The sequence below is a fragment of the Pelobates fuscus genome, chromosome 11, assembly GCF_036172605.1.
Source record: "Pelobates fuscus isolate aPelFus1 chromosome 11, aPelFus1.pri, whole genome shotgun sequence".
Lineage (NCBI taxonomy): Eukaryota > Metazoa > Chordata > Amphibia > Anura > Pelobatidae > Pelobates > Pelobates fuscus.
The window spans coordinates 132,102,944-132,129,077 of NC_086327.1; the positions used below are offsets into that span (position 1 = coordinate 132,102,944).

At 42.3% G+C, this 26,134-nt stretch overlaps 1 protein-coding gene across 1 annotated transcript in view; it reads left to right on the forward strand.

Annotated features, from left to right (window-relative positions):
- The window catches only part of LOC134577305 (CMP-N-acetylneuraminate-beta-galactosamide-alpha-2,3-sialyltransferase 4-like), a 37,646-nt gene extending 20,018 nt beyond the window's left edge, over positions 1 to 17,628 (forward strand). Inside the window, exons 5-10 of the mRNA XM_063436000.1 lie at positions 4,569 to 4,632; positions 8,225 to 8,320; positions 12,213 to 12,402; positions 13,378 to 13,521; positions 14,098 to 14,241; positions 17,545 to 17,628. Coding sequence (XP_063292070.1) covers positions 4,569 to 4,632; positions 8,225 to 8,320; positions 12,213 to 12,402; positions 13,378 to 13,521; positions 14,098 to 14,241; positions 17,545 to 17,628 — 722 coding nt within the window. The remainder of the gene's footprint in view (positions 1 to 4,568; positions 4,633 to 8,224; positions 8,321 to 12,212; positions 12,403 to 13,377; positions 13,522 to 14,097; positions 14,242 to 17,544) is intronic.
- Positions 17,629 to 26,134: the final 8,506 nt, after the last annotated feature.

Sequence of the window (26,134 nt, forward strand, 5' to 3'; positions counted from 1 at the left end):
GCTATGTCTTGGCTGACCATCCACTCCAACGCAAGAGACATCAATATTGGACAGGAAGGATGGGTCTGGCAGGTCTTGTTCTCGCAGAACACTACGGGCTGCACCTGTGTCAATTAGAAATGTGGTGGGGTGGCCTTCAATGGGTAAAGTCACTGTGGCAAGTGGCCCCCCTTTGTCCCCTGTAGACACTGCCATTACAGGGGTTACAGACACAGGCTTGCCAGTTTCCTAATCATCCGGTTCTTCAACAATTGGAACCTTTTTCATGGTCTTGGGGCCTGGGGCAGGCTTGGAGAACTTTTTGGGTGCCCCTGGTTCCCTTATAGGTTCCGGGCAGTTACTTCTGTAGTGTCCCTGAGCTCCACAATTAAAACAAATTACATCCTCTAACTTGACTCCCTTGGTGCCAGAGGTGATGGGGGTAGCGCGGGCCACCATGAGGGGAGCTGGATTGGATCTCCTTGGGGTCTGAACAGATTCCAAACCTCTAGCAACTAGAAGCAGGGTATCCAGGGGAACAACCTTATATTCAGGGCGTGCAGCAATGATTCCCTTACGTATAGAGTCTTTAACACCTTGGACAAACGCACCTGACAGCATTTGTGAATGAATTTTGTCTGTAAGATCAAATCCCAAATCTGTAAACATTTGATACAGTCTTGCATGGAACCTTTCTACTGATTCTCCTCTGTCTTGAATAACATCAGTGAGGCCAGCAGCCTGATCTGCAAGTTTGTCTTTAGCCCATTCTCTTAATTGGGTGCAAAAGGTTACCCCGGAGGGGTAATCAACATCACTGGAAAGTAGATCTGTACTGAGGTGACGGGCCATGCTCGGCCAGTATGCATCCCCTGCTTTAATAGCACAAATGCTCAGCAAATCACGCCATGCGGCGGAATAGGTCTTTTGAATTTGAACTATCCCTCGGTAAAAAGGCATAGGCTGTTTTTCTGGGTCAGGGAGTGATTTCATTAACGCGCTAGCTTGGGTAGGGTTAAAAGCAACATACTTAGGAGGGGCCCGCTCTCCCCGACCCTTGTGTCCAAAGGGATCATCGATGGAACGATGGGTTGAGGCTCCTGCAGCGGCTCCTGCAGCCTCCGACGAGTCCTGGGATGAACTATCCTCATCCCTCTCATCTAATTCTATGATCTGAGCTTTCTTTCGTGCAGGGCCCGGGTAAGGTGACAGGACCGGAGGATGAGCGGGGGTCCCAGATGCGGGGGTGGCTAGCGAGTCATAACCGGGGGATAGGTAGTCACCGGGAATTACCGGCATCAGGGCTGTACTGGGGGCCGCCATATTAGTGGCCGGAAAGGGTATTGTATTAGGGTTAAGGGAAGAAATGGCGGCCATGTTGGATGTGGGCACATCCGGAACAGACTGTGTTGGACTGGGCATGACCGGGATCTGGGGAGTGGCTTGGGGGAGGGGTAGTGGATATCCGGGATAGGGCAGAGTCATGGGATACGGGAAGGGGTAGGGCCAGGCTGGGGAGGGGAAGGAGGTGGGGTATTGGACTGGGGTGGAGATGGGAGGGGACGGAGAGGGATTGGTAGGGGTGGGTGGAGGGGGAGGAGTCGGGGCGAGGGTGGAAGAGGTGGTTAGTTGGGCGGATGAGGAGGGGAGGGGATCATGAACGGAAAGGGAGCGTAGGGAAGGAATGGCAGATGAAATGTTAGGGAGAGGTTCAGCAGGTAGCGTAGGGATGGATGAGGATGATGGGAATGTTAGGGACGGGGAGGGGGAAAAGAAAGATCCATCCAAATTCAGGACCGGGCAGACAGGGGAGGTGGCGGGATGGGTGTTAGGAGGATTGGGAGTGGGGAACATAGTCAGCTGGCTATCACCCACTGCTGACTGAACCTTGGGGATAGACGTCCCCTGGGCGCCACTTTGGGGCGCTGGCTGAGGGTAGACCCCAGCAACACAATTCTGATGATACACAAACAATTTCACACCTTTGTGATTTATTTCTTCCTCAACCCAACCTTCTAGCTGAATAGCCTTCGCTACTCTGTACCATGCTTCAGCAGTCTTTAATAAACCATTATCTGTAAGCTTGCCTTTCATTTCTGCCAGTAACTTGCGCCAACTTTCTGGTTGCAATCTTCCACATGTCGGTACAGCAATTTTACATACTTTTGCAATCTTTACAACACCTTTAACCATCTCCTCACCCTCTCTGTTTTCTACCAAATCACATGCTAACCAGCCCTTACTGGGCTTACCCAAATCCTGCCCCATAATCCCCCTACCCCTATACCAGCGTCCTAGATATAGAGAGAGAGAGAAAACTGAACAAGAACGTCTACAATGCTCGACTGCCACCCGAGAACCGTGGGACTTTCTCAGGTGCGTCTTCCCAAAACGTAGACTAGTCACTGAATCCGCCTACCCGGGGTGGTAGACACGGATTGGAGCGAGGTGAGAAGTGTGTGACCAATCACTTCTCTTTTAAGAGGAATGGGAGTGGATAGTATAATAATATAGGAAGTATAGAAAAGATGAAAGGCAAGGAAAATCCTTAGAGACAGACACAGGAGTTCATGAGACTCCTAATTAGACAAACAAGACAACAATATAATTGAAATACAGTGCATGCATCACAGTACAAATGAAATCAACAATAATCCCTTTCCTTTTACATGTGCTTACTCCAAAGTCACCTCCCTCAACCTCGTAGTGTCCCCGCTCGGAGAATGACTTCCTCAAGTCTCACTATCACAATTAAATAATCAGTGGACCTTCAACTCAACTAGAGCCGAAGGGTCCGGGTCAGGACGTCCCCAACTCAACTAGAGCTGGATAGTCCGGGTCAGGACGTCCCCAACTCAACTAGAGCTGGATAGTCCGGGTCAGGACGTCCCCAACTCAACTAGAGCTGGATGGTCCGGGTCAGGACGTCCCCAACTCAACTAGAGCTGGATGGTCCGGGTCAGGACGTCCCCAACTCAACTAGAGCTGGTTGGTCCGGGTCAGGACGTCCCCAACTCAACTAGAGCTGGTTGGTCCGGGTCAGGACGTCCCCAACTCAACTAGAGCTGGTTGGTCCGGGTCAGGACGTCCCCAACTCAACTAGAGCTGGTTGGTCCGGGTCAGGACGTCCCCAACTCAACTAGAGCTGGTTGGTCCGGGTCAGGACGTCCCCAACTCAACTAGAGCTGGTTGGTCCGGGTCAGGACGTCCCCAACTCAACTAGAGCTGGTTGGTCCGAAAGCGCACAGTGAAGCTAGCTAGGCTATCAAAGTGACACAAAATTGGATCACAGGAAACTATGATTCTACACAGATCCCACAGTTCCACAAACTTCTTTTTCCATACAGCCACAGCCACGAGGCTCCTAAAAGAAGTAAACAGGCAAAGATCCTAAACGTCATTTTACACGGTCAATGATATCAGGCTTCATGTCCAGGTGCAAGGTCTCTTATGAATAGAACATTTCATTACTACTGTGTTCTGTGGCCTTCAAACTATACTATCTTACAAATTCTAAGGAGTAGCCGGCAAGTCTTAAGGAGTAACCAGCACCTCCTGGTATTTGTCCTTGTAGGAAAACACAGTCTTTGTCTACTGTACTAATTGGGTTGAGAAGTTCAGTCACGTAATGTAGTTTTAAAATGAACAAGTTAAGTCATGAGGACAAAATGGAGGATTGAAGAAGTCAGGTTAGGGAGACAAAATGGAGGAGGAAGTCACAGTATAAGGTTAAAATGGAGTTAGTACAATAATTCAATACAAGTACAATAGTAATTTTTAATAATTCCACATCAGTGGGGTTTCCTAAAGATCTGCGTTTTGCATGACTTCTTAAAGGACTGGAGGCTGGGGAGAGTCTGAGGGCACCGGCAGTGGATTCCAAAGGATCGGGGCAGCCAATCCAGCCATTGAGAAATTCTGCAGATGAATGTTGGCAATGCGAGGATGAGCGGTTGTCAGGAGAAGGTCGTTAGCAGAGCGAAGGGAATAAAAAGGGAATAAAAAGGGGTACTGTTGAGTAAAGAGGAAATGCAGTGAGGAGTGGAATTAGTGAGGGCTGATATTATAACTAGGTAAAACCATCCCTCAAGTGGCCGTTACTTACATTGTGGGCAAAGCCTGCAGTGTTCTTTAATGTGTTGTTAATGTATGTAGAACTCATATTCTAGGTGTCAAATTAAATAATATTCATTTGATGTAAATATTAGACATTTTGTAAAATCTATTCAAATAAATGTTTGCAATCTCCTACGTTTTGTGTTTCTATCATGTGCATTGATCTACTAATATTAACTACATAATTCTGCTGTTTAATAATAATTGCATGTTATATGATGATGTTATATACAGAGAGAGGTGTGATTAGTTCTGTTGTGTTACATGGAACGTTGCACTCTCACAGCAAAGTATTGGGTCTGCAGATTATTTGTGTTTGTGGTTCTTATTCCTGGACAGACGGCCGTATCACAGAGACTCGGTAAGGTCATTTTCTCAAGGTGACTGGACATTGGAAACTCTTGAAAGGCTTAGTCCGCAGTCTGCTTCTTTAGCAATGTGCTTTTATAACAGACTGCTTTTCTCTCCTTCAGAATATTTGCTGATGACATTCCTGGCTCTCACAAACTCTTATCACGTACCACCAGAGATTGAAAGGTACTCGCTCACCCCACCATTAATCCGCTGGAAGAAAGGAGGACTAGATTTTATCCTCTGATATGTTTTTTATTTACTTGTAATTTTCATTTTTATTGTGCAGTTGTAATATCACATGTAACTATAAGATATCGAGAAAAGGGTATCAAAGAAAATTAGTTTGATTGTGGTGCCCGTTAGATTAGCGCCCAATGTGGCATCTGAGGATATTTTTTTTATTTTTTTTTTAAGTCAGACTCTACTGGTTTAATGTGCGCTGCTGAAAATATCTTTATATCTTGATTTTACCCTAAATTACTTGGGTCCTTTAAAAAAAAAAAATTTAAAAATTGGGTTCGGGAAAGGGGGGTAAAGCTTAATTAGAAATGACTTTATTTAAAAAAAAACAGAACAAAACAAAAATTAAAAAACAAACAAAGAAAAACCTTATTCTGTTCCTGGTTACTGCAATCTGTTAACTATGTAGAAATAACAATTATAACATTGTCTTAGCCTGCCCTCTGGTGGTAATTTCTAAGTATTGACACTTTAAGTCAGCACTTACTTAAAACGTGTTTTATCCATGAATCATTAGCAGACATGTATGTACGTAGGACTGTATGTAAAATATTGAAATTTCACCAAAACTGTGTCTGATTCCTGCTACGTTTGCCAGATTTTCTATTGTATGAGCGATAGATAGCAGCTTTGCAGGATGGGGGACAGGACTGGAAAATCCTGCCTAGTAACAGGAGGAATTCATTATTATTATCAATGATATAGCCCCATATTCTTTAGTGCTTTACATGTCAATCAGTTAATCAGGAATAGTCATCAAAAGAACCACCGATCTCACTCGCATTAACACCATGTACCACATACCATCACGCAATATTATCAAGCCGTGCCCTTAAATGTGTCTCGGAATAATATTTAATCTGATCTGCCTTATTCCTCACTACCACTATTTTCAGCTGTTCTGTAACCCCAAGTAGCAGTCAGAGACCGCAGGATACATACAGACCTCTCTCAGAAGCCAATCAGGGATACTTTTTTTTTTTTTTGTTTTTTTTAAGGTTAAATAGAAACAGTGTTATTTGCTAAATACTGAATTTTGTCTGGATGGAAATATAAATGATCATTTACATGCTTTTTGCAAGTGTATAATAAAAACTGTTTGTCCAACTCATAGCATTGGGCCAGAGATATTCATCTAAGAAAAACATATTTGCCTTTGGAGGTATTCTTACTTCTGACTTCTTACTTTTTTGACCATAAAAAAGACCAAATAAAAACATCATAATAGGAGACAAAAAAAGGCACAAATTTACCCAATTCCATCCAAACTGCTTGCCACCGCAACAAAACTAACTAACTAAGTATTACATGGAAAAACTATCCCTTATTGCGGAGTGTATGATCGAGCAGTTAACACAGTAAGAAAGAAACATAGGTATTGTTTTCAGATAAAAGCTAAATATTTTGCTTCTGCTAATAGCTTCCTTGCAAGGCTGGTGAGAAAACTTAGTGAGCAAATGCATCATCAGTAGGATCCAGGCCCGGACTGACCATCAGGCAAACTGAGCAAATGCCCGGTGGGCCGTGATGGCCACAGACCAAGGCCAAGATGGTAGATCCTTTAACACATACACCCATTGCACCCCTCACACACACATATTGCACCCCTCACACACACAGCATCCTTCACATACACACTGTATCCCTCATACACACAGCATCCTTCACAAACACACTGTATCCCTCATACACACAGCATCCTTCACATACACACTGTATCCCTCATACACACAGCATCCTTCACATACACAATGTATCCCTCATACACACAGCACCCTTCACATACACACTGTATCCCTCATACACACAGCATTCTTCACATACACACTGTATCCCTCATACACACAGCATCCTTCACATACACACTGTATCCCTCATACACACAGCATCCTTCACATACACACTGTATCCCTCATACACACAGCACCCTTCACATACACACTGTATCCCTCATACACACAGCACCCTTCACATACACACTGTATCCCTCATACACATAGCACCCTTCCACACGCACACTGTATCCCTCATACACACAGCATTCTTCACATACACACTGTATCCCTCATACACACAGCATCCTTCACATACACACTGTATCCCTCATCCACACAGCACCCTTCCACACACACGAAATCCCCTTCCTCTACATACACTATACTGCCTTTAGACACACACTGCACCACCTACGCAAACTACATTCCTGACATACACACTACATCCCCTATACACACTCTGGATTCCCTCTGCACACACTACACTAGATATCCTGTATGCAGAAATGCTACATTCCCTAAACACACACTCTCTACAGACCGTATATACACAATGTCACTTATACACACATGCACTACAGCACTTATGCACACACTCTCTGCATCCCCTACACACACACTATGCCCCCTTTTCACATAATATGCCCCCTATACACACACTATGCCCCCTGTACACATAATATGCTCAATATACACTCACTATGCCCACTATACACACACTATGCCTCCTTTACACACACAATGCCCCCTACACACACACACACTATAGCACATATACACACATACACTACAGCCCCTACCAAACAATAAACACACCTGAAACCGAAACCGAAACACACCACAATCAGTTCGCTCTACATACCCTCAATCCCACAAGCAGGCTCGAAACACATGTACAGTACTCTTTCCTGGCCCTTTTGTCCCACTTATGGAGACAACAGAGACTAGTCAGAGACAAGCAAACACAGCGCAAGTGTTTCAAGTGTGTAGAACTTCTCATGTAAGAGCGCTTTAACAGTTAAGATAAAATTTATCCTTTATAGAAAGAGTGGAAGAATAAAATGTGTCCGAGTCTTAGTATTGCTTCTTGCACAAGAGGGTCTGAAATATTGGAAATACGTTTGCAATGTGAGCAGTGGCATACACACAATCCATGGGGCTCAGGTGCGAAACTGATCCATGGGTACCCGGTCGCAGGGGTCCACAGGGCGGCTGGGCCCCCTGGAGTGACAGGCCGGTCGCAGCTGCGACCCCTGTGACCGCGGTATGTATGCCACTAAATGTGAGTAAAATAGGCAATAAATGCCTGAAAAAATAAAATATTTAAAATAAATACTGTCCTGTTTGAAATTCTCAAAAAAGCAGCCAGATAGTAAAAATAAATGAATACATAATATATGGCTGGCTTGTTAAAACTAAGCATCATGCACTATACAAGGCAATTTATGGATTTATTACATAGTCCTCCCTTCTGGCCTCTAATTTGCAGCCATTATAATTTGAACTGAGGCGGCTCCTGTAAAGTGAGGATGGAGCCAATGAACTTTACAATGAGACTGACAATAGTTCTGGTTTTTCTCTACTCTGTAAAACCTCTGTAACAAGGGAGAAGGTAAGAGGGGCTTAATGGGTTAAATATTGTTTTGCGTTACTGTACAGCACAACATGCATGATATGTATTTTTAGGATCGGGAGGGGTTATGTGTCTGGATAGACTAATGAGATGGAGAGTTGGTTTAATGTTTCTCTTCTCTCCGTAGGTTAGCGTGTAGAAGATGTGTGGTGGTTGGAAGTGGATACCGCCTGAGAAACAGTTCACTGGGTGAAGTCATCAACAACTATGACATAGTAATCAGGTAAACACGGGATCTCTAATACTAAGCTCCTACTGAGAGAAGATGGCAGCACTATTGGAAGTGCAATAGAGGGACGCGGTACAGTTTACAGAAAGGGCATTACACACCCAGAGCTACTGTGAATGACCCATGCTCTCCTCCTACACTCTTTGGCAACTTTTGTCAGTCAGTCCTTGGGGTTCGATGTGAGAAGTGGGAAGGTGGAAGAGCTCTAAGCATTCAAAGCCTTGGATAGTATATATACTTGACATTACTGCACTTAATGCCTAAAACCATTGCACCCCCTACAGGCATTAGGTTTACACTATGGTAGAATTGTAATCAGATGCTTTAATTGCAGAATTTCTTCTTTTTTTTTTAATTAAAGGGACGTGTATCACTTTAAGACAATTGTCTCATTCAAACTCATTCTCACTCAAACTCTGCAGTCTGGAAAAAGCATTTTTTTTTTCATATTTACCTTCTTCTGCTTTCTACACCCACTCCAGGTAAGGAACTGATCTAGCAAATCAGTGTCCTATCCCTAGGAATGCTGGGAATGTGCATGCCTGGAAGATTTACACATGTGCAGTTGTAAGATCTTATCACCTTTTAACATCCAGCGAGGGGGGGAAAGAGAGGGAGTCTGATCAGTGTGATCATGCAGAGTAGATTCCGGTGTCAGGTTTCTCTTGCCTGCTGCACAGTGATGGCCTGCTTCTGTCATTAGTGGACTGGCCTGAAACTGAGATGGATAGGTAAGAGTGGGCTGCGGTGAAGAAACTCACCTAGCTGAGAGGCGTGCCTAACACTGCAATCTGACCAAGTAAATAGAATGTTTAGAAATGTTTATTACATACTTTTCAAAGTTTTGTGTGCTTGATTTTCCTTTGTATACTTGTTTAAAGGTGTTTGCTTGCTGGTTTAAAGAAATAAATACAAGTGATACATGTCCCTTTTACTCATAGTAGACCCTATGACCATTATTTTTTCCATTTTTGTTACTACTTTACATAACAAAAATTGTATTTCACAAACTGTATAATAAATTATACCATACATGTTTTCAATACCTTTCTGATGAATGCAGATTGCAATTTTGTTTTTTTTTCTTGCTGTAAATATATGTGTTTGTGTAAATCTTGATGGACGTTGTGTGCTGAAGGTTATAATGGGGAATGTCCATTGATTTGAGTTTGGATATTACATAGTGAAGACCTGAGTGTGCTCTTTGTCTTTGAGTAAGTGCGTATTTATTGTTTGAATGCTCTAATTATATTTGGTTAAATGTTTTTTATTTTACATTTTACCATATAAAACATGACAGTTCTCAGTACACATACCATAATTACTCATTACATAAGAAATATTTTTTGATACTTTTGACACTTCTGCCCTGTGTGTTTATAGAACATGTGTTTATTCAGGATCCAGCTGTTGAGTAAGTCCAGTTTTAAATATCCTCAATCACCAAATGTACTTTAATAAAGCTTTTCACCTTAAAGGGACACTCCAGGCACCCAGACCACTTCAGTTCATTGAAGTGGTCTGGGTGCTGTGTTCCTTTTGCACTTAGTGCTGCAATGTAATACATGTTTACATTGCAGCTCTAAATCTGCCCTCTGTGACTGTCTACCAGACAGCCAGTAGAGGGCTTCTGGAATCTAAACTGACCTTTGGTCGGTTATCTGATGCTGGACGTCCTCACGGACCTCAAGCGTCATATTTTCCCCATAGGAAAGCATTGAATTATGGTTTCCTTTGGGGAGGTCTAATGCACGCGTGCGGCCTTTGCTGCGCATGTGACTTAGGTCTCACCCGCCGGCTGATGTCGGCGGGGGAGAAGGGTGGGTGGAGCCTGACCCAGCACTGAGGGACATTTGCGCTGGATTCAGGTAAGTAGCTGAAGGCCTACAGCGACATGGGACGGGAGGAGGGAGGGGGGGAGTAGGGGGGGGGGGGGGGGGGCACTACAGGATTCTCTAGTGCCAGGAAAACAGGATTGTTTTCCTGGCACTGGAGAGTCCCTTTAATACATCATAATAAATGTTATTATGATTTTGCACAAAGCATGGGGCTGACAGGTGTACAATGTGGGGGGCATGTCTATTGCTCTGTGGTATACAAAATATAGCAAACACCTATAACATATAAACCGGGCATTTTAATAATCGCAGTTAGATGCTACGTTTAACAGATTTGTCTCCATGATGTTTGTTTTCTGCAAGGCACAGATTTTATGGATGCAATTCGAGAAGTGATTACATACAAAGCTGTCTTCATCAAATGACATAACCCATCCCGAACCCCATCGTATCAAAACCGTTATTGAATGCAAGTAAAAATTCCGCCTTAGGAATACAGAACACATTAAAGGAAACGGTGCCGTAAACCTTATTTTATAGACGTATAAAGTAGCATCAGGGAGACGGTAATCAGAGCGACTCTCGTTTGGCTCCTGTTAAGTCTTGATATTGAATCTGCAGAGTTGCCAAGACTTGTAGATGACAAACCCTCGGTGTAACTCTAACTGTTACAGTAACTCGCTAACGGTCGTTAAACAGCTTCGTGTCTTATTACAGTTTACTAAATGGCTCCCATAGTGCTGAGAGGTGGGCGTTTCATCAGCCATTTACAGATTGCCGAATATGAAAAAACTCTTAATTTCTAAAGAGTTGGCGAGAATACATGTGTTATATTTGATGATTCGCAGTGATAGGGCTTTTTCTAATTGCTCCATTATTGTGAATGTTTATATTTTAGTTTATGCTCAATGCAGTGCACACACAAATACAAAGGTTCATGACAAATGTGAAATCCTATTAGGCCGGATTTTAGCTTCACTCGGCTGATGTTTTGTGAAATGTGGCAACTGATTTTCCTTTCTTCCTTCACATGTTAAAGTCTAGGCTCTAGCTTTGTAAACCAGGTACAACCTTTGATCCCCAACGTATAATTGTTTGGGATATAAATCTTAGAATTTATTTAGCGTTCTTTCCTGAACCCCACCCATAACCCCCCCCCCCCCCCCAAAAAAAAAACAATGTTGTTTAACTTAAAATGCCCGATTGGCTGTTACTATTAGATCGCCGCCCCGTAATACCATGGAAGCCGGGTAACGCTCTCAGCGCTGATCGTCACGCCTCTGTCTGACAGCATCTGTGCCCTCACACCATTCAATCACAGACTTTTCATGTGATTGGATCGTTTCGCTGGCTCAGAGCACATGCGTGTCTGTAATACAAAAGCAAATAGAAGCACACAAAATTAAGCCATGTGCTCAAACTACCACTAATCCTGGCTGGCAGCATGGGCTACAGTACATATCTGCCCAAATACATAGAACAAATGAAAAAAAAGGTTCCCTGCCCACTATCCCAAATCCCTATGCATATTTACTTTACAGGTGGTTTTTAGTATCACCCCAACAGCCATTTAACTGTAAGCTCACCTGCCAAGTCAAACCTCTTAGGTATCAAGTATTGACAGAGACAAGAGGTAAAGATAGCAAACTCACAATCTAAGATGAAGTGAAAGAAGGACACAAGAGGATGAAGGATGTGACGCTGTGTTTAGTTCATTGTGTGAGAGTAATGAGAGGTTTGAGGAGAAGAGAGGTAAGGAGAGGTTTGAGTGGGCTGTGTGCGGGTTGGGAGCACTGTGATGATGAGAGAAGTTACCCAGGAAGATGGCAGGCTTTTCCTAGAGGAGCCTTTTAGTGATTTCTTAAAGGACTGCAGGCCAGGATTAAGTCTAATAGAAAAGGGGAGGTGCAGCCTTTGAGAAGTTCTGTAGACAAGAATTAGCTAGATAACACTGCCATTTTCCATGTACCGGCTGCCTCTTGTATACTTAGCTCTTTGCAATATTTTGATAGGTTTCCCGGTTCTGATCGCTGGATTTCTTTCTGCAGGTTGAACAACGCGCCTGTTCATAAATACGAGAAGGATGTCGGCAATAAAACTACAATGCGATTCTTCTACCCTGAATCTGCTAATTTCAACCAACGTTTAGACAATAACCCAGATACACTAATGGTGCTGGTACCATATAAACCCAAGGACATTATGTGGATGAAAATGATATTGAACTACGAGAAACAGGTATGTGGATCTGGGGACATCAGGTAGTGCTAATATTTTATAATACAATAAAAAACATTGTATGTTGCTATATCCTCTTTCAAGCAATCAGTTTATTTTCTTTGTGTCATGTGACTACTGGTTCCAATTAATGTGACCTGGTGATACATTGAACTGGCCGATATTGCAGGTGAAGAAATAATTTTGGCCCTTTAAAAATAGAGCATATACATTTAAAGTGAAAATCCCCAAATAACAAATTAGATTAATCTGAATTCTCAATCAAATTACGATACAGATTATCTAAAAGACAGTACCATCACATAACCTATGCCAATATATTTGGAAAATTATTTTATTAGGTGCTAGGATAAATGTCAAATGGTATGTCTACTAAATATCTCAAGAAAAGGTTATAAACACCACCTCATTAGAAGATTACAAAATAGAACAGAATGTACCTCAGTGAACAACCTTGGAGATATTTACAATTGAGAAACAAAGAAACTGTTTAAATAGATGTATCGAGGTAACATCCCCTTCCAACTAAGTAGCAATTAAGCAGCTGTTTAGGAGTGAGCTGTAGAATGAAATAGAGATTTTACAAGGCCTTCTCTTTTTTCGGACTTTTCTCACCCATTATCGCCAGTGATGCTGGTTGTGTCTCTTGCAACTCACACCCTCGGCGTCTGACCCCCATTCCAATCTCACACCTCCCAATGCAGGTAATATTAACACGTTTAATGCCTTCACTCTACATAAAGTTAATCCGTTTACCCTTTCATTGCAGGGAATTATTGCACCAATGAAATAACTACATCATCATCCATGCAGTAACGGACTCTAACACACAATCTGCTGTTAAAATAACGGACAGATCATATATAATAATATGACATATAAAATATATTAAAATGTATTTTGGCACACTTCCTGCTAGCTGTTCTGAAGACGTACAAAAATATAATTTCAAAGTGTCAGTTCTGCTCTTTTTAGGTTCGCAAAGGATTTTTGAAGACGCCTCGTATAATTTGGGAAGCAGACCTTCGAAATATCAGAATCCTAAATCCTTATTATATGGAAGTCGCTGGAACAAAGATGCTGAATCCTGGGCAGGATCCAAAGAAGCGAATTAGAGTTGTAAGCAACATTCACTGTGATTAGCAGTATGCACCCCAGGGGGCGCCAGTCTGCATGTGTATTAGGTTAATATCAGACTGCGTTTGTTTTTATTTATAGTTACCATTGTAATTTATTTATATATTTTTGTCAAAAGCAGCATTGTTGTTTGCCATTAGTAAAAGGTATAACAAACAGGAGAACCAAAGCAAACGTTCCGTTCTTTTTTATGCCCTTTTACAATAGAATGTACAAGAAGCATAACATATCCTTGTTTTAGCTGTAGATCCAAGTCTTGCATTTGGCAAAATGTTCATTGATACACACTTCCATCCAAAGTGTTCCTCCAGATTGAATTAGTTGCTTGCTTTTTGATATTTCTTTAATAAGCCGTTCTCTGTATGCATGAATGTTTGAAGGAACACTCCACTCCAAATTCTGACCCCATAATAACCATTTCGTCTTTAATACTGTAGATATGATTCCAGCTGTCTGTCTTATACCACGCCGCTCTCGGAATGCGATCCTGTGAAGGGATCAGTCTTTTAAACAGGCTATGTTTGGCTAGAGTTACACTGATTTGTGTATATTTTCCAGAAACCAACCACCGGTATGCTGGCGATAACCTTCGCTCTTCATTTCTGCGACCTGGTTCATATAGCGGGATTTGGATACCCTGCCTCTACCAATAAAAATCAGTCAATCCATTACTACAATAAAGCGACGTTAAAGAACATGGGTGTAAGTTTCTGTGCCTTTACTTACCTGGGTTTTTATATCACTTAATATATTATAAAACTGGCTAAAAGAAGAGTTCAATTCATCTACTTCAGCATTTTGTGTATCTTTATATGTATCTCTTAAATCTGTTTTGATTGTTTTTTATCAATTCATTAATTTCCAAATTTCAGGTCGTGTGAAGTGTGGAATTATTGATTCGGAACTGAAACAAAATTCGGACACAATTATTCTAAAGGATAATAAATGAGTGCACTGTTTAGCAGATAGCTCCCTAATTTGGTATCCTTAAAAGTAGTAATTCCACATTTTATATTCCAAAACCACTTCTTCAGACAGAGAATTCCACATCCTGATTGTTCTTACAGTATAAAAAACCTTTCCTTTTCCTTAGACAAAATCTTCTTTCTTCTAGTCTAAACGCATGGCCTCGTGTCCTATGTAAAGTCCAGCTTGTGAATAGATTTCCACACAGTGGTTTGTATTGGCCTCGAATATATTTGTATAATGTTATCATATCCCCTCTCAGGCGACGTTTTTCTAAACTAAATAGGTTTACATTTGTTAACCTTTCTTCATAGCTGATATGTTCCATTCCTTTTATTAATTTTGTAGCCCGCCTCTGCACTTTTTCTAGTGCCATAATATCCTTCTTTAGAACAGGTGCCCAAAATTGCACAACATATTCAATATGTGGTCTTACCAGTGATTTATAAAGAGGCAAAATGATATTCTCGTCCCAAGAATGAATGCCCTTTTTTATGCATGACAATACCCTACTGGCCTTGGCCACTGCTGATTGACATTGCACATTGTTGCATAGTTTGTTGTCTATAACAATTCCCAAGTCCTTTTCGTGTGTTGTTATCCCTAATTCGCTTCCATTAAGGGTATACGTTGCTTGTGTATTCTTTATGCCGAAGTGCATAACTTTGCATTTTTCAACATTACATTTCATCTGCCATTTGAGTGCCCAGTCCTCCAGTCTATCTAAATCTCTCCGCAGCAAAGTAATATCTTGCTCACATTGTATTATTTTACAAAGTTTTGTATCATCTGCAAACACTGACACATGACTTTCAATGCTGTCTTCAAGATCATTTATAAACATGTTAAATAGAAGGGGTCCCAGAACAGACCCCTAAAGGGGCCACCATTTGCCACCTCTGTCCAGCTTGAAAATTTACCATTAACGACAACTCTTTGTACTCTGTTTTTAAGCCAATGTTCTACCCAAGAACAAGCATTTTCATCTAGACAGATTTCCTTGAGTTTGAACACTAATCTTTTGTGTGGAACTGTATCAAATGCCTTGGCAAAATCCAAATAGATCACATCCACTGCAACACCCTGATCTATACTTCTACTTACTTCTTTGTAGAATGCAATCAAGTTAGTTTGACATGACCTATGTTTCATAAAACCGTGCTGATTTTTGCTGATAACCATGTTCTTCTCAAGGAATTCTTGAATATTATCCCTTAATAACCTTTCAAATATTTTACCAGCCACAGAAGTTAAGCTCACAGGTCTATAATTTCCAGGCAAGGATTTTGAACCCTTTTTGAATATAGGAACCACATCTGCCTTCCTCCAATCCTCCGGAACACTTCCTGAAAGAAAAGAATCTTGAAAGATTAAAAACAGAGGTTCACTTATTTCTACACTTAGTTCCTTAAGTACACGTGGATGGATACCGTCAGGCCCTGGAGCTTTGTTTATATTAACTTTCTTTAGTTGCTGCAGCACCATGTCTTGAGTTAACCAATTACAATTATTCTGCAAGTTTTTAGTAGCAATCATTTGCACATCTATTGCCATGGGTTCTTCCTTAATATATACAGAGGAGAAATTGTTACGGTATTTAAAATTCCTGCCTTTTCCTGGTCTTCATTGACTAACACCCCCATTTCAGTTTTTAGTGTACCTAAACTTTCATTTTTGTTTTGTTTTTAGAATTTATGTACTTAAAAAATGCTTTAGGGTTGGTTTTGCTCTCTTTAACTATCATTTTTTCATTTTGAAGTTTAGCAAGTTTAATTGCCTTTTTACACGCATTATTTGCTTCCTTATATCTTTTATAAGATGCATCTGATTTGTCCGATTTAAATGCTTTAAATGCCCTTTTCTTATTTTTAATATCTTGTTTTACTTTTCTAGTAAGCCACGTTGGTTTTAATTTGTTTCTTTTATATTTATTTCCCAATGGTACATACTGAGAAATGTACCTTTCTAATATTTGTTGGAAGATGATCCATTTATCCTCAGTGTTCTTTTCACTAAAGAGTTTATGCCAGTCAATATATTGTAAAGCTTCCCTTAACTTATTGAAATTGGCCTTTTTAAAATGATATGTTTTAGTATACCCCATGTGCTTTTGTTTTTTTGAGTTTATTTCAAAGGACACTATATTGTGATCACTATTTCCCAAGTGCTCACCTACTTGAATGTTGGTCAAAAGATCAACGTTGTTTGTTAAAACCAGGTCCAGACAAGCGTCCATTCTAGTTGGTGCTTGTACAAGTTGTGACATGAAGGTGTCATTTAACAAGTTTAAAAACCTAATTCCCTTTGCTGAGCTACTAGTCCCTCTGTCCCAATTTATGTCTGGGTCATTAAAATCTCCAATAATTAAAGTGTTACCCAGCTTTGCAGCTTTCTCAATTTGCTCAAACAGCTGTTGTTCCTCGTCAATATTAACATTAGGTGGTTTATAACATATCCCAACCAATAGTTGGTTTCCCTTCTTTTCCCCCAAGCAGATATTTGCCCATAAAGCTTCCAGGTGAAAGAACTTTTTCTTAATTTACTATTTCAGATTCTTAATCGAGAAGTCCATAATTTGCTATCCTTAAGAACACTAATGGATCTGAAAAAGTTTGGATCAATTTGTTCTGAATTTGCTCAGTTTCATTTTGTTGTGTAGGAATGAAGGAATTCGGACACCTCTGAAACTTGTCTGAAATTTGATTTCGAAACCAAACAAATGCACATCTATAATCAACAGCACTGCTGTTGGTTTGAAGCGATTTCATATTTTGCCACAATATAGGAGAAAAATATAAATTTTAATTGATAAAAATATGTCTCCTTTGATCAACAACCTGTCACATTTTGAATATCTTGTCCATTGATATTGGCAGTGTTTAAAAGAGCAGTTTAAAATATAGAGCCCTTTAACCCCTTAAGGACCAAACTTCTGGAATAAAAGGGAATCATGACATGTCACACATGTCATATGTCCTTAAGGGGTTAAAGGAGGATTGTCAGAAAATTTATACCTGTCTCTTTTCTTCTTTTTTCCAGAAAGCTCATAGTATTAACGGGGAAGCTGAATTAATAAAAACATTTATTTGGCACAAACTGATTCAGAATTTAACATATTTCTGAGGATGAATACAAACCTGATTGTGTACCTGTACATATGATAGACTTGCTGTTGGCGGCCGTGCAGATCCAGAATCCATGTCAAATCCAAGAAATATCTAAAGAATTGAAATTCATCTGTAAAATGACAGCGATTTGGGGAAAATGGGCTAGCAGTTGTTGTTCAAAACATCATGGTTTTATCTGCTTTTTTATTAATATATTTTTTAATAAGTCAAAAATCTAACTCTGAAACTCTGAAATCCAATACACAAACACACACTGCATCCACAAAACACACACTCTGTATCCCCTCTACAAACACTACATCCTTGTGGGTGGATTCAGGGACAGACTGACAGTGGCCTGGGCCCCCGGGCAAAATTGGCACCTTGGCACCAAGCAGACCGATATATATGCTGATGTAGGTGTACCATGTATTTGATTGTATGTACATGTAAAGTGCATGTATGTTTCTGTGTGTATTCACTGTGAGCGCTAGTGTAAGTGAATATATGTATGTCTTTGTGTGTAGTGTCAGGATATGTGGATTCATAGTACATTTGAATACGTTTTTGGTTTTGTAAATAGGGTAGTTTTTTTTGTATGTGTGTTTATGTAGCACTGCAGTTTGTATAAAGGGGTATTTCTGAATTTTGGCAATGTGTTTGTGTGAGGTCCAAATTTTGCGTCTTAAATTACAAATCAAGTGTTAAATGTTACAAGCCCCCTTTTTTCCATCACCGACCAAACTCCTTGGCAGAGTTCATCAATTTAGATGATCTCAGCCAGCCCAATGCTTTGCCATTGGAAAGCACTTGAAGGCTATTGTGCATGCGCCGCAAAACACTATGCTGTGCCAATCACCATCTCCTCATAGGGATCGATTGAATCAGTGCTTCTCTATGACAAGCGTTCAGCGTCTCCATGCAGAGCATGGAGATGCTGAATGTCAGTGCTGCAAATTATCCAACACTGACACAGGAAGCACCTAGAGGTTACTAGGCAGCAATGTAAACACTGCCTTTTCTCTGAAAAGGAAGCCTTTACAACAAAAACCCTGCAGGGGCAGACTATACTCACCAGAATAACTTCATTATGCTCTATACTGTACATTATGCTCTATACTTTACATTATGCTCTATACTGTACATTATCCTCTATACTGTACATTATCCTCTATACTGTACATTATAATATAGGAAAAAGGGTGCGCTGTGCCTTTAAGACAAAAAATTGTGCAATATCTCTTTAAAAACCAATGTAAAATATTTGTGCGATAGTAATTCCCAATCTTAGTATTGTGAGTGTAGTATTAACTTAGTACACACGTGAACATACACAAAAGTGCTAATGTGCTGATATCACTGATATCACAGTGCTTAAGTGCAACTCAAAATTAAAAAATTGAAGTGGATACAATACCCAGCTGTATGTAACCTCGAATTGGTTGCTTCAAATTATTTGTGCATATACATGAAAATAAAAAGAAAAATACATAGCTAATACAGTAAGGTAAATATAGCATATGGAGACAAACTCTCTCTGGGTTCACTCACAAGTGGGGAGCAGATAAGCCTGCTCCAACTGTATCCGCTTTGTATATGAAAGATACACAGGACGGCAGCAGCTTGTAAACGAAAAATAACTTTTAATATCTGCAAGATTCCACAGTATAAAAACGGTGCCACTTAGCTCCCTTAATCCTCCTCTGGACAAAATGTTCGGTTTGGTTGCCGGCAAACACACTACCGCAGACACTTCCTGGAGGCGGGGCTTACGTGACGTAACCACGGGACGTGCGTGATGACGCGTTTCGCCTCAGATTCGGCTTCCTCAGATCACACTCCCATCCTGCTGCTGTCTTCATTTAAATCCACTCTCATTAACATATGTCCGCCCATTGCGTCCTCTCATTGGTTTAGAATTCAGTCTCTAAATATCAGTCCAAAAGCTCTTCACTACAGACTCCATCCTTAAAGTCCATATCGCCTAAATGGCGTTTTATAACACATATCTTTATCATCTTATTGTGTGCTAATTATATACATATTACACATATCTACTCAGTCAGATATTACATTTATTAAAAACCAAGTTAAAAATCTCTAGAAATCTTTATCGTATGAGGGTGCTGGGAGGTAGGGCATGCAGAGGGTACGGGGGGGGGGGGAGTGGCTGTAGAGGGTGCAGAGGAGGGATGGGCTGTAGTGGTGCAAAGGGTAATAGGGGCTGCAGAGGGAGTGGGGTGTAGGGGCTGCAGAAGGTGCAGTAGGGTAGGGGCTGCATAGTGAGCAGGGGGGTAGGAAATGCAGAGGGTGCCTTGGGATGATAGGAGTTGTAAGTGTAAAGGTAGGAGCTACAGACGGAGCAGGGGCTGCAGAGGGAGCGGGGTGGGGTAGGAGCAGCAGAGGGAGCAGGGGGGCAGGAGCTGCAGGGGGGTAGGGGCTACAGACGGAGCAGGGGATGCAGAGGGATCAGCGGGTAGGGGCTGCAGAGGGAGCGTGGGGGTAGGAGCTGCAGAGGGAGCAGGGGTGGATTAGGGGCAGCAGAGGGAACAGGGGGGTAGGGGCTGCAGAGGGAGCAGGGGGGTAGGGGCTGCAGAGGGAGCGGGGGGTTAGGGGTTGCAGAGGGAGCAGAGGGGTAGAGGCTGTAGAGGGAGCAGAGGGGTAGGAGCTGCAGAGGGAGCGGGGGGATAGGGCCTGCAGAGGGAGCAGGGGGGTAGGGGCTGCAGAGGGAGTGGGGGGTAGGGGCTGCAGAGGGAGCAGGGGGGTAGAAGCTGCAGAGGGAGCGGAGGGTGGTAGGGGCTGCAGAGGGAGCAGGGGGGTAGGGGCTGCAGAGGGAGCAAGGGGGTAGGGGCTCTGATGGGGCAGTAGTGGGAGAAATTATATCATTAAAATATTTCTAATAAAAAAAAAAATTACAAAAAATTAAAGTACCCCTTCCAAGTCTTACCTCTCTGGTGGTCCAGACATCCTCTCCTGGAAAGTCCCTCACCACTCCAGGCACACAATGCTGACATGCTGCTTGTAACTCTGATCAGGGTAGCTCCGCACAGCTCACTCTGCACTGTGACTGGTGATGTCACTTTCTGCAGAACCAGCCGCATGGAGCTGCCTTGAGCGGTGTTACAGGCAGCACGCTTAGTGTAACTAATGATGCCACTTCCTGCAGAACAAGCCGCATGGAGCTGCCTTGAGCAGTGTTACAGGCAGTTCAGTGAGGCTGTGTTCTGAGACAGGCACACTGAGGGGCAGCCTATGGGGGGTCTTTGGAAAGGACCCTTAGCTGTCCCTCAGTGTGCCCTGCAAGGGGGAGAAGATATTTAGCAGCAGGGGCCCGCGGAAGGCTGTGCAGGCCCCTTACTGAGTGCAGGCTGGCCGGGGAACTTGCTGAACTCCCCAGGTCAGCCATTACTGCACTGCAGCACGGACGGGCCCCCCAGAGCCTCGGGCCCTCGGTCCAGGACTGATTTGCCCGAGTGCTCAGTCCACCCCTGGGTGGACTTGGAGGCGGGCCCTCTGGGTGAGATTTGGAGGAAGGCCCTGAGGACGGGCTTGGAGGCAATCCAAAGGGGACCCAGTCCTTGAGCTGTGTTAGTGGCCTCAAAATTTCTGATGGCGGCCCTGGTATAGTAAGTCACAGAACTCCACAGCTATAAAACACAGTGTAATGTGAATTTTGCATGTCAGTATCACAAAGTTGTTTTGTAATACACCTCACAATTGCTTGTGATTTGTCTATGGTTTCTTACCCCGTCCTCTAGACTGTAAGCTTGTTTGAGCATGGTTCTCGTCAATCTATTGTTCCTGTAACTTTGTAATTGTCTCATTTATTGTCAAATTTCCTCCTTTATAATATTGTAAAGCGCTGCAGAATAAATTGGCACTATATAAATGCCAATAATAATATTGTATCTCCATAAGTGGTATACCAGAGGACAAAGTGGGGCAGGGGGCAGAAACTTTTATTTTTAATGTTTTTAAAGACCACTTGTGGGTACAGTTTGTGGTGTAGTGTGTGTCTAGGGGATGTAAAGATATATAAATAAAGTGTGTGCATAGGAGTTGTAGTGCATGTACGAGGGATGTAGTGTTTGTGTACGGAATGCAGTGAATTTGTGTATAAGGGATGTACAGATATATAAAGTGTGTGCATAGGAGTTGTAGTGCATGTACGAGGGATGTAGTGTTTGTGTACGGAATGCAGTGAATTTGTGTACAGGGGATGCAATATGTGTGTGTATGTGAGTGAGGTAGCGTGTGTAGGTGATGTAGTGAGTTTATTTTGGTGATGCAGTCTGTGTAAAGAATGTATTGTTGTACTAATGATGTAGTGTGTGTTGGGGATATAGTATGAGATAGAGGATTGAGTGTGCTGGAGATGCAGTGTGTCTGTGCGTGTAGCATGTATGCATGTGCTGGGGACGCAGTGTATCTGTGTGTGTGCTGGAGATGTAGTGTATCTGTGTTTGCTGGGGATCCAGTGTGTGTGATGGGAATGCATTGAGCTTGTGTGTGCTAGAAATGCAGTGTGTCTCTGTGTGTGTGCTGGGGATGCAGTGTGTCTGTGTGTGGGAAGGAGATGCAGTCTGGAGGCAGGTGGGTAAAATATCTCATATGCCCATGTTTGATCGGTCTTTGCCATTTTTAAGGCATTGATCCGATCACTGGATTGTTTGGGCTTATGGTTGCTTAGCAACCAACTGATTAATTGAGAGAGTGGTTCTAATTTTGGGTTAATTAGGTGGGTGCTTTATATAAATATGAACTAGGGGACAATATTCACCTTTGAGGAAGGCTCTATAGCCAAAACACTGGGAGTTGGTTAAGTGACTCTTGTGACTACTTTAAGATATTTTATCCAGATATTTGTCTTTTTTGCCTTTGCATACACACTATAGCAGGGATAGGCAACCTTCGGCACTTCAGATGTTGTGGACTAAATCCCCCCATAATGCTTTTACACCCATAATACTGACAAAGCATCGTGGGAGGTGTAGTCCAAAACATCTGGAGTGCTGAAGGTTGCCTATGCCTGCACTATAGTGTACTTACTCTCTTTGTGAAATAAGAAATATCTATTTGATAAAATTGTATCACTGTGCTTTGAAACTTATTTTTGATGGAATAAAGATATATTGTTTATATTTAGCTATACATGGTGTGCAGTAGGATTTATTATTTTTACAGTTATTGTTTATGTAACTTTAGTTTTTTGGGGGGAGGTGTCAGGGTTCCTGTTGTCTCTACCTCGGAGGAGGTGAGACACTTAGACGTTCATCCGCTCAGAGGGGCTGACTCACTCGTTCCTCGCAGTTCTCTCGGCCGTTTACACGCCGGCCGCGAGGGATCCGCTTCCTTTTATGACGCGGCGCTCAGTAGCCGACGTCATGACGACAATCCGTTCCGACCTGTCAATCAAGTCCCGAGCACGAATCAGGACTCGTCAGGGGCGTGATTCCTATCTAGAACCAGGGTATAAAGTAGGGCTTTCCGCATTTGTTCATTGCCCTGTCGTGGTTCTAGCTTGTCTAGTCACTCAGTGCTCTTGTTTTCTATTTGTTCCTTTGGTTCTGACCCGGCTTGTTTGTTCTACCCTGCTTATCTCTATTACCCTTTGACTCGGCTTGTCTCTCGCTTACCTGCTCTCTCGTTCCCCCGACCTCGGCTTGTCTCTAGACCATTCTTTGCTTACTCCTTACGTTAGTCCGGCCATTCTAAGGTCCGGTATACGTACCTACCACCTGTTTGTACTCTGCGTGTTGGATCCCTGTCCCGATCCTGACATTACGACAGGGCCAATGGATCCTGCAGGTACAAACACTCAGGTTGGTTCTTCCGACTCTAGATTTGACGCCATGGATCATAGAATGGATCAGATGGCTCTAGCGCTGCAGGCTTTATTATCTCGTTCTAGTAATCAACCAGAAGAGATGCGTACTACGTCCATCTCCCCTGTAAGTTCAGGTCTAGAGGTAGCCACAGTAGGTGCTTCTTCCCGTATTACTCCTCCTGTACGTTATGGTGGCTCTCCGGATAAGTGTCGTGGTTTTTTAAACCAAATAGGTATCCATTTCGAATTACAACCCCGCTCCTATCCTACTGATAGGGCAAAGGTTGGATTCATTATCACACTACTCATTGAGAAAGCTCTGAGATGGGCCAATCCATTGTGGGAGAATGATAACCCGTTAGTCTATAATTATAATGCCTTTGTCGCTGCTTTTAGAAGAACTTTTGACCCTCCAGGTAGAAAGGTCAATGCAGCTAGATTACTGTTGCGCCTTAGACAAGATAACCGAACACTTGTGGATTATGCACTAGAGTTCAGGTCCTTGGCGGCAGAAGTTAAGTGGAATGAACAGGCTTATATAGACGTATTTTTAAACGGATTATCAGATGAAATTCTAGACGAAGTTGCTACAAGAGAGCTTCCTGAAAATTTGGAGGATTTAATTTCTTTTATCTCTCGTATTGATGAACGTTTAAGAGAGAGGCAGAACACTCGAGATAGAACCCGTAGACCTTCCTTTAAACTAGCTCCCTCATTTCAAACTCCTGAGTCCACAACCTCAGTTTTTCCAGAACCTATGCAGATAGGCAATACTCGCCTCTCAGAAGAAGAGAGACAGTACAGGAGAAGGGAGGGGTTGTGTATGTATTGTGGAGTAAGAGGTCACCTACGCCTAAATTGTCCTAATCGCCCGGGAAACGCTCGCACCTAAGTTTCTCTAGAGGACAGGCCTTGGGTGTTTCTATTTTGTCCTCTATACATAATTATAAAGATCACAGGCTTCTGCTACCTGTTTCTTTAGCTTGGGAGAAGGGAGTACTAAAAACTATGGCGTTGATAGATTCCGGAGCTGCTGAGAGCTTTATCGACCAAGTTTTTGTTACTAAACACTCTATTCCATCCCAGCTAAGGGACACTCCCTTGGCCGTTGAGGTCATTGATGGTAGACCATTAGCTGAACCTGTTATTTTTCGTGAGACCATACCTGTTAACTTAACTGTTGGTATCTTACACGAGGAGGGTATATCTCTTATGCTTATTTCGTCTCCTTCTGTTCCTATAGTCCTGGGGTATCCATGGTTAAAGAAACATAACCCTATTATTGATTGGGAACTAGGGGAGATAACCTCATGGGGTCAGGGTTGTCAGAACAGGTGCTTACAGAAAGTCTCACCGCTTTGCGTAGTTAACGCACCGGTTAATTCTACCCAGTCTACAGACGTACAAATACCGCCTCTGTACCTGGATTTAAAGGCAGTCTTTGACAAGAAGAATGCTGATACTTTACCTCCACACAGGTCCTTTGATTGTAAAATTAATCTCCTACCTGGTACTATGCCTCCGAGGGGCAATGTATATCCTTTATCCACTAAGGAGAACTTAGTCTTAGAGGAGTATATTCGTGAGAACCTAGACAAAGGATTCATTAGGAGATCCTCCTCTCCTGCCGGGGCCGGTTTTTTTTTTGTGAATAAGAAGGATGGCACGTTAAGGCCTTGCATTGATTACCGAGGCTTGAATAAAATAACTATTAGAAATGCCTACCCGATTCCTTTGATTACTGAGCTCTTTGATCGTCTAAAAGGCTCCAAGATTTTCACCAAGTTAGATCTCAGAGGGGCCTATAACTTAGTGAGAATTCAGCAGGGAGAAGAGTGGAAAACAGCGTTCAATACCCGTTATGGGCACTATGAGTACACGGTAATGCCTTTTGGGCTCTGTAATGCACCGGCAGTATTTCAGGACCTGATCAATGAAGTTCTTAGGGAATTTCAACATGATTGTGTTATTGTATATTTGGATGATATACTAATACACTCTAGAGAAATTGAGACCCACCACAGACAAGTCAGAAGGGTATTGCGCAAACTTCTACAACATGGGTTGTACTGCAAATTGGAGAAATGTAGTTTTGACCAATCTCAGATAAACTTTCTTGGTTACGTGATTTCTGGGGACGGGTTTAAGATGGATCCGGATAAACTCCAGTCTATTTTAGATTGGCCATTACCTAGGGGTCTCAAGGCCATTCAGAGGTTTATTGGATTCTCCAATTACTATAGGCGCTTCATTAAAGGATACTCTTCTATTATTGCTCCTATTACCAATATGACCAGACAGGGGGTTGACACTAAGACTTGGTCTACTGAAGCTATCGTTGCTTTCAAAACACTCAAAGAACGTTTTGCTTCTGCTCCGATCTTAGTCCATCCTGATACGACTTTGCCTTTCCTACTCGAGGTAGACGCCTCAGAGACAGGTATAGGTGCTATCTTGTCTCAAAGGTTAGGTGTGGATAAACCCTTACATCCATGTGTTTTTTTTTCCAAGAAATTATCTGGGTCTGAAAGCAGATATGACATTGGTGACAGGGAACTACTAGCGGTTATCATGGCTTTAAAGGAGTGGAGACATCTATTGGAAGGGACCTTGCATCCTGTTACTATTTTGACGGATCACAAGAACTTGTCCTATATTGGGGAGGCCAAGCGCTTGTTCTTTCAGGCTAGCTCGT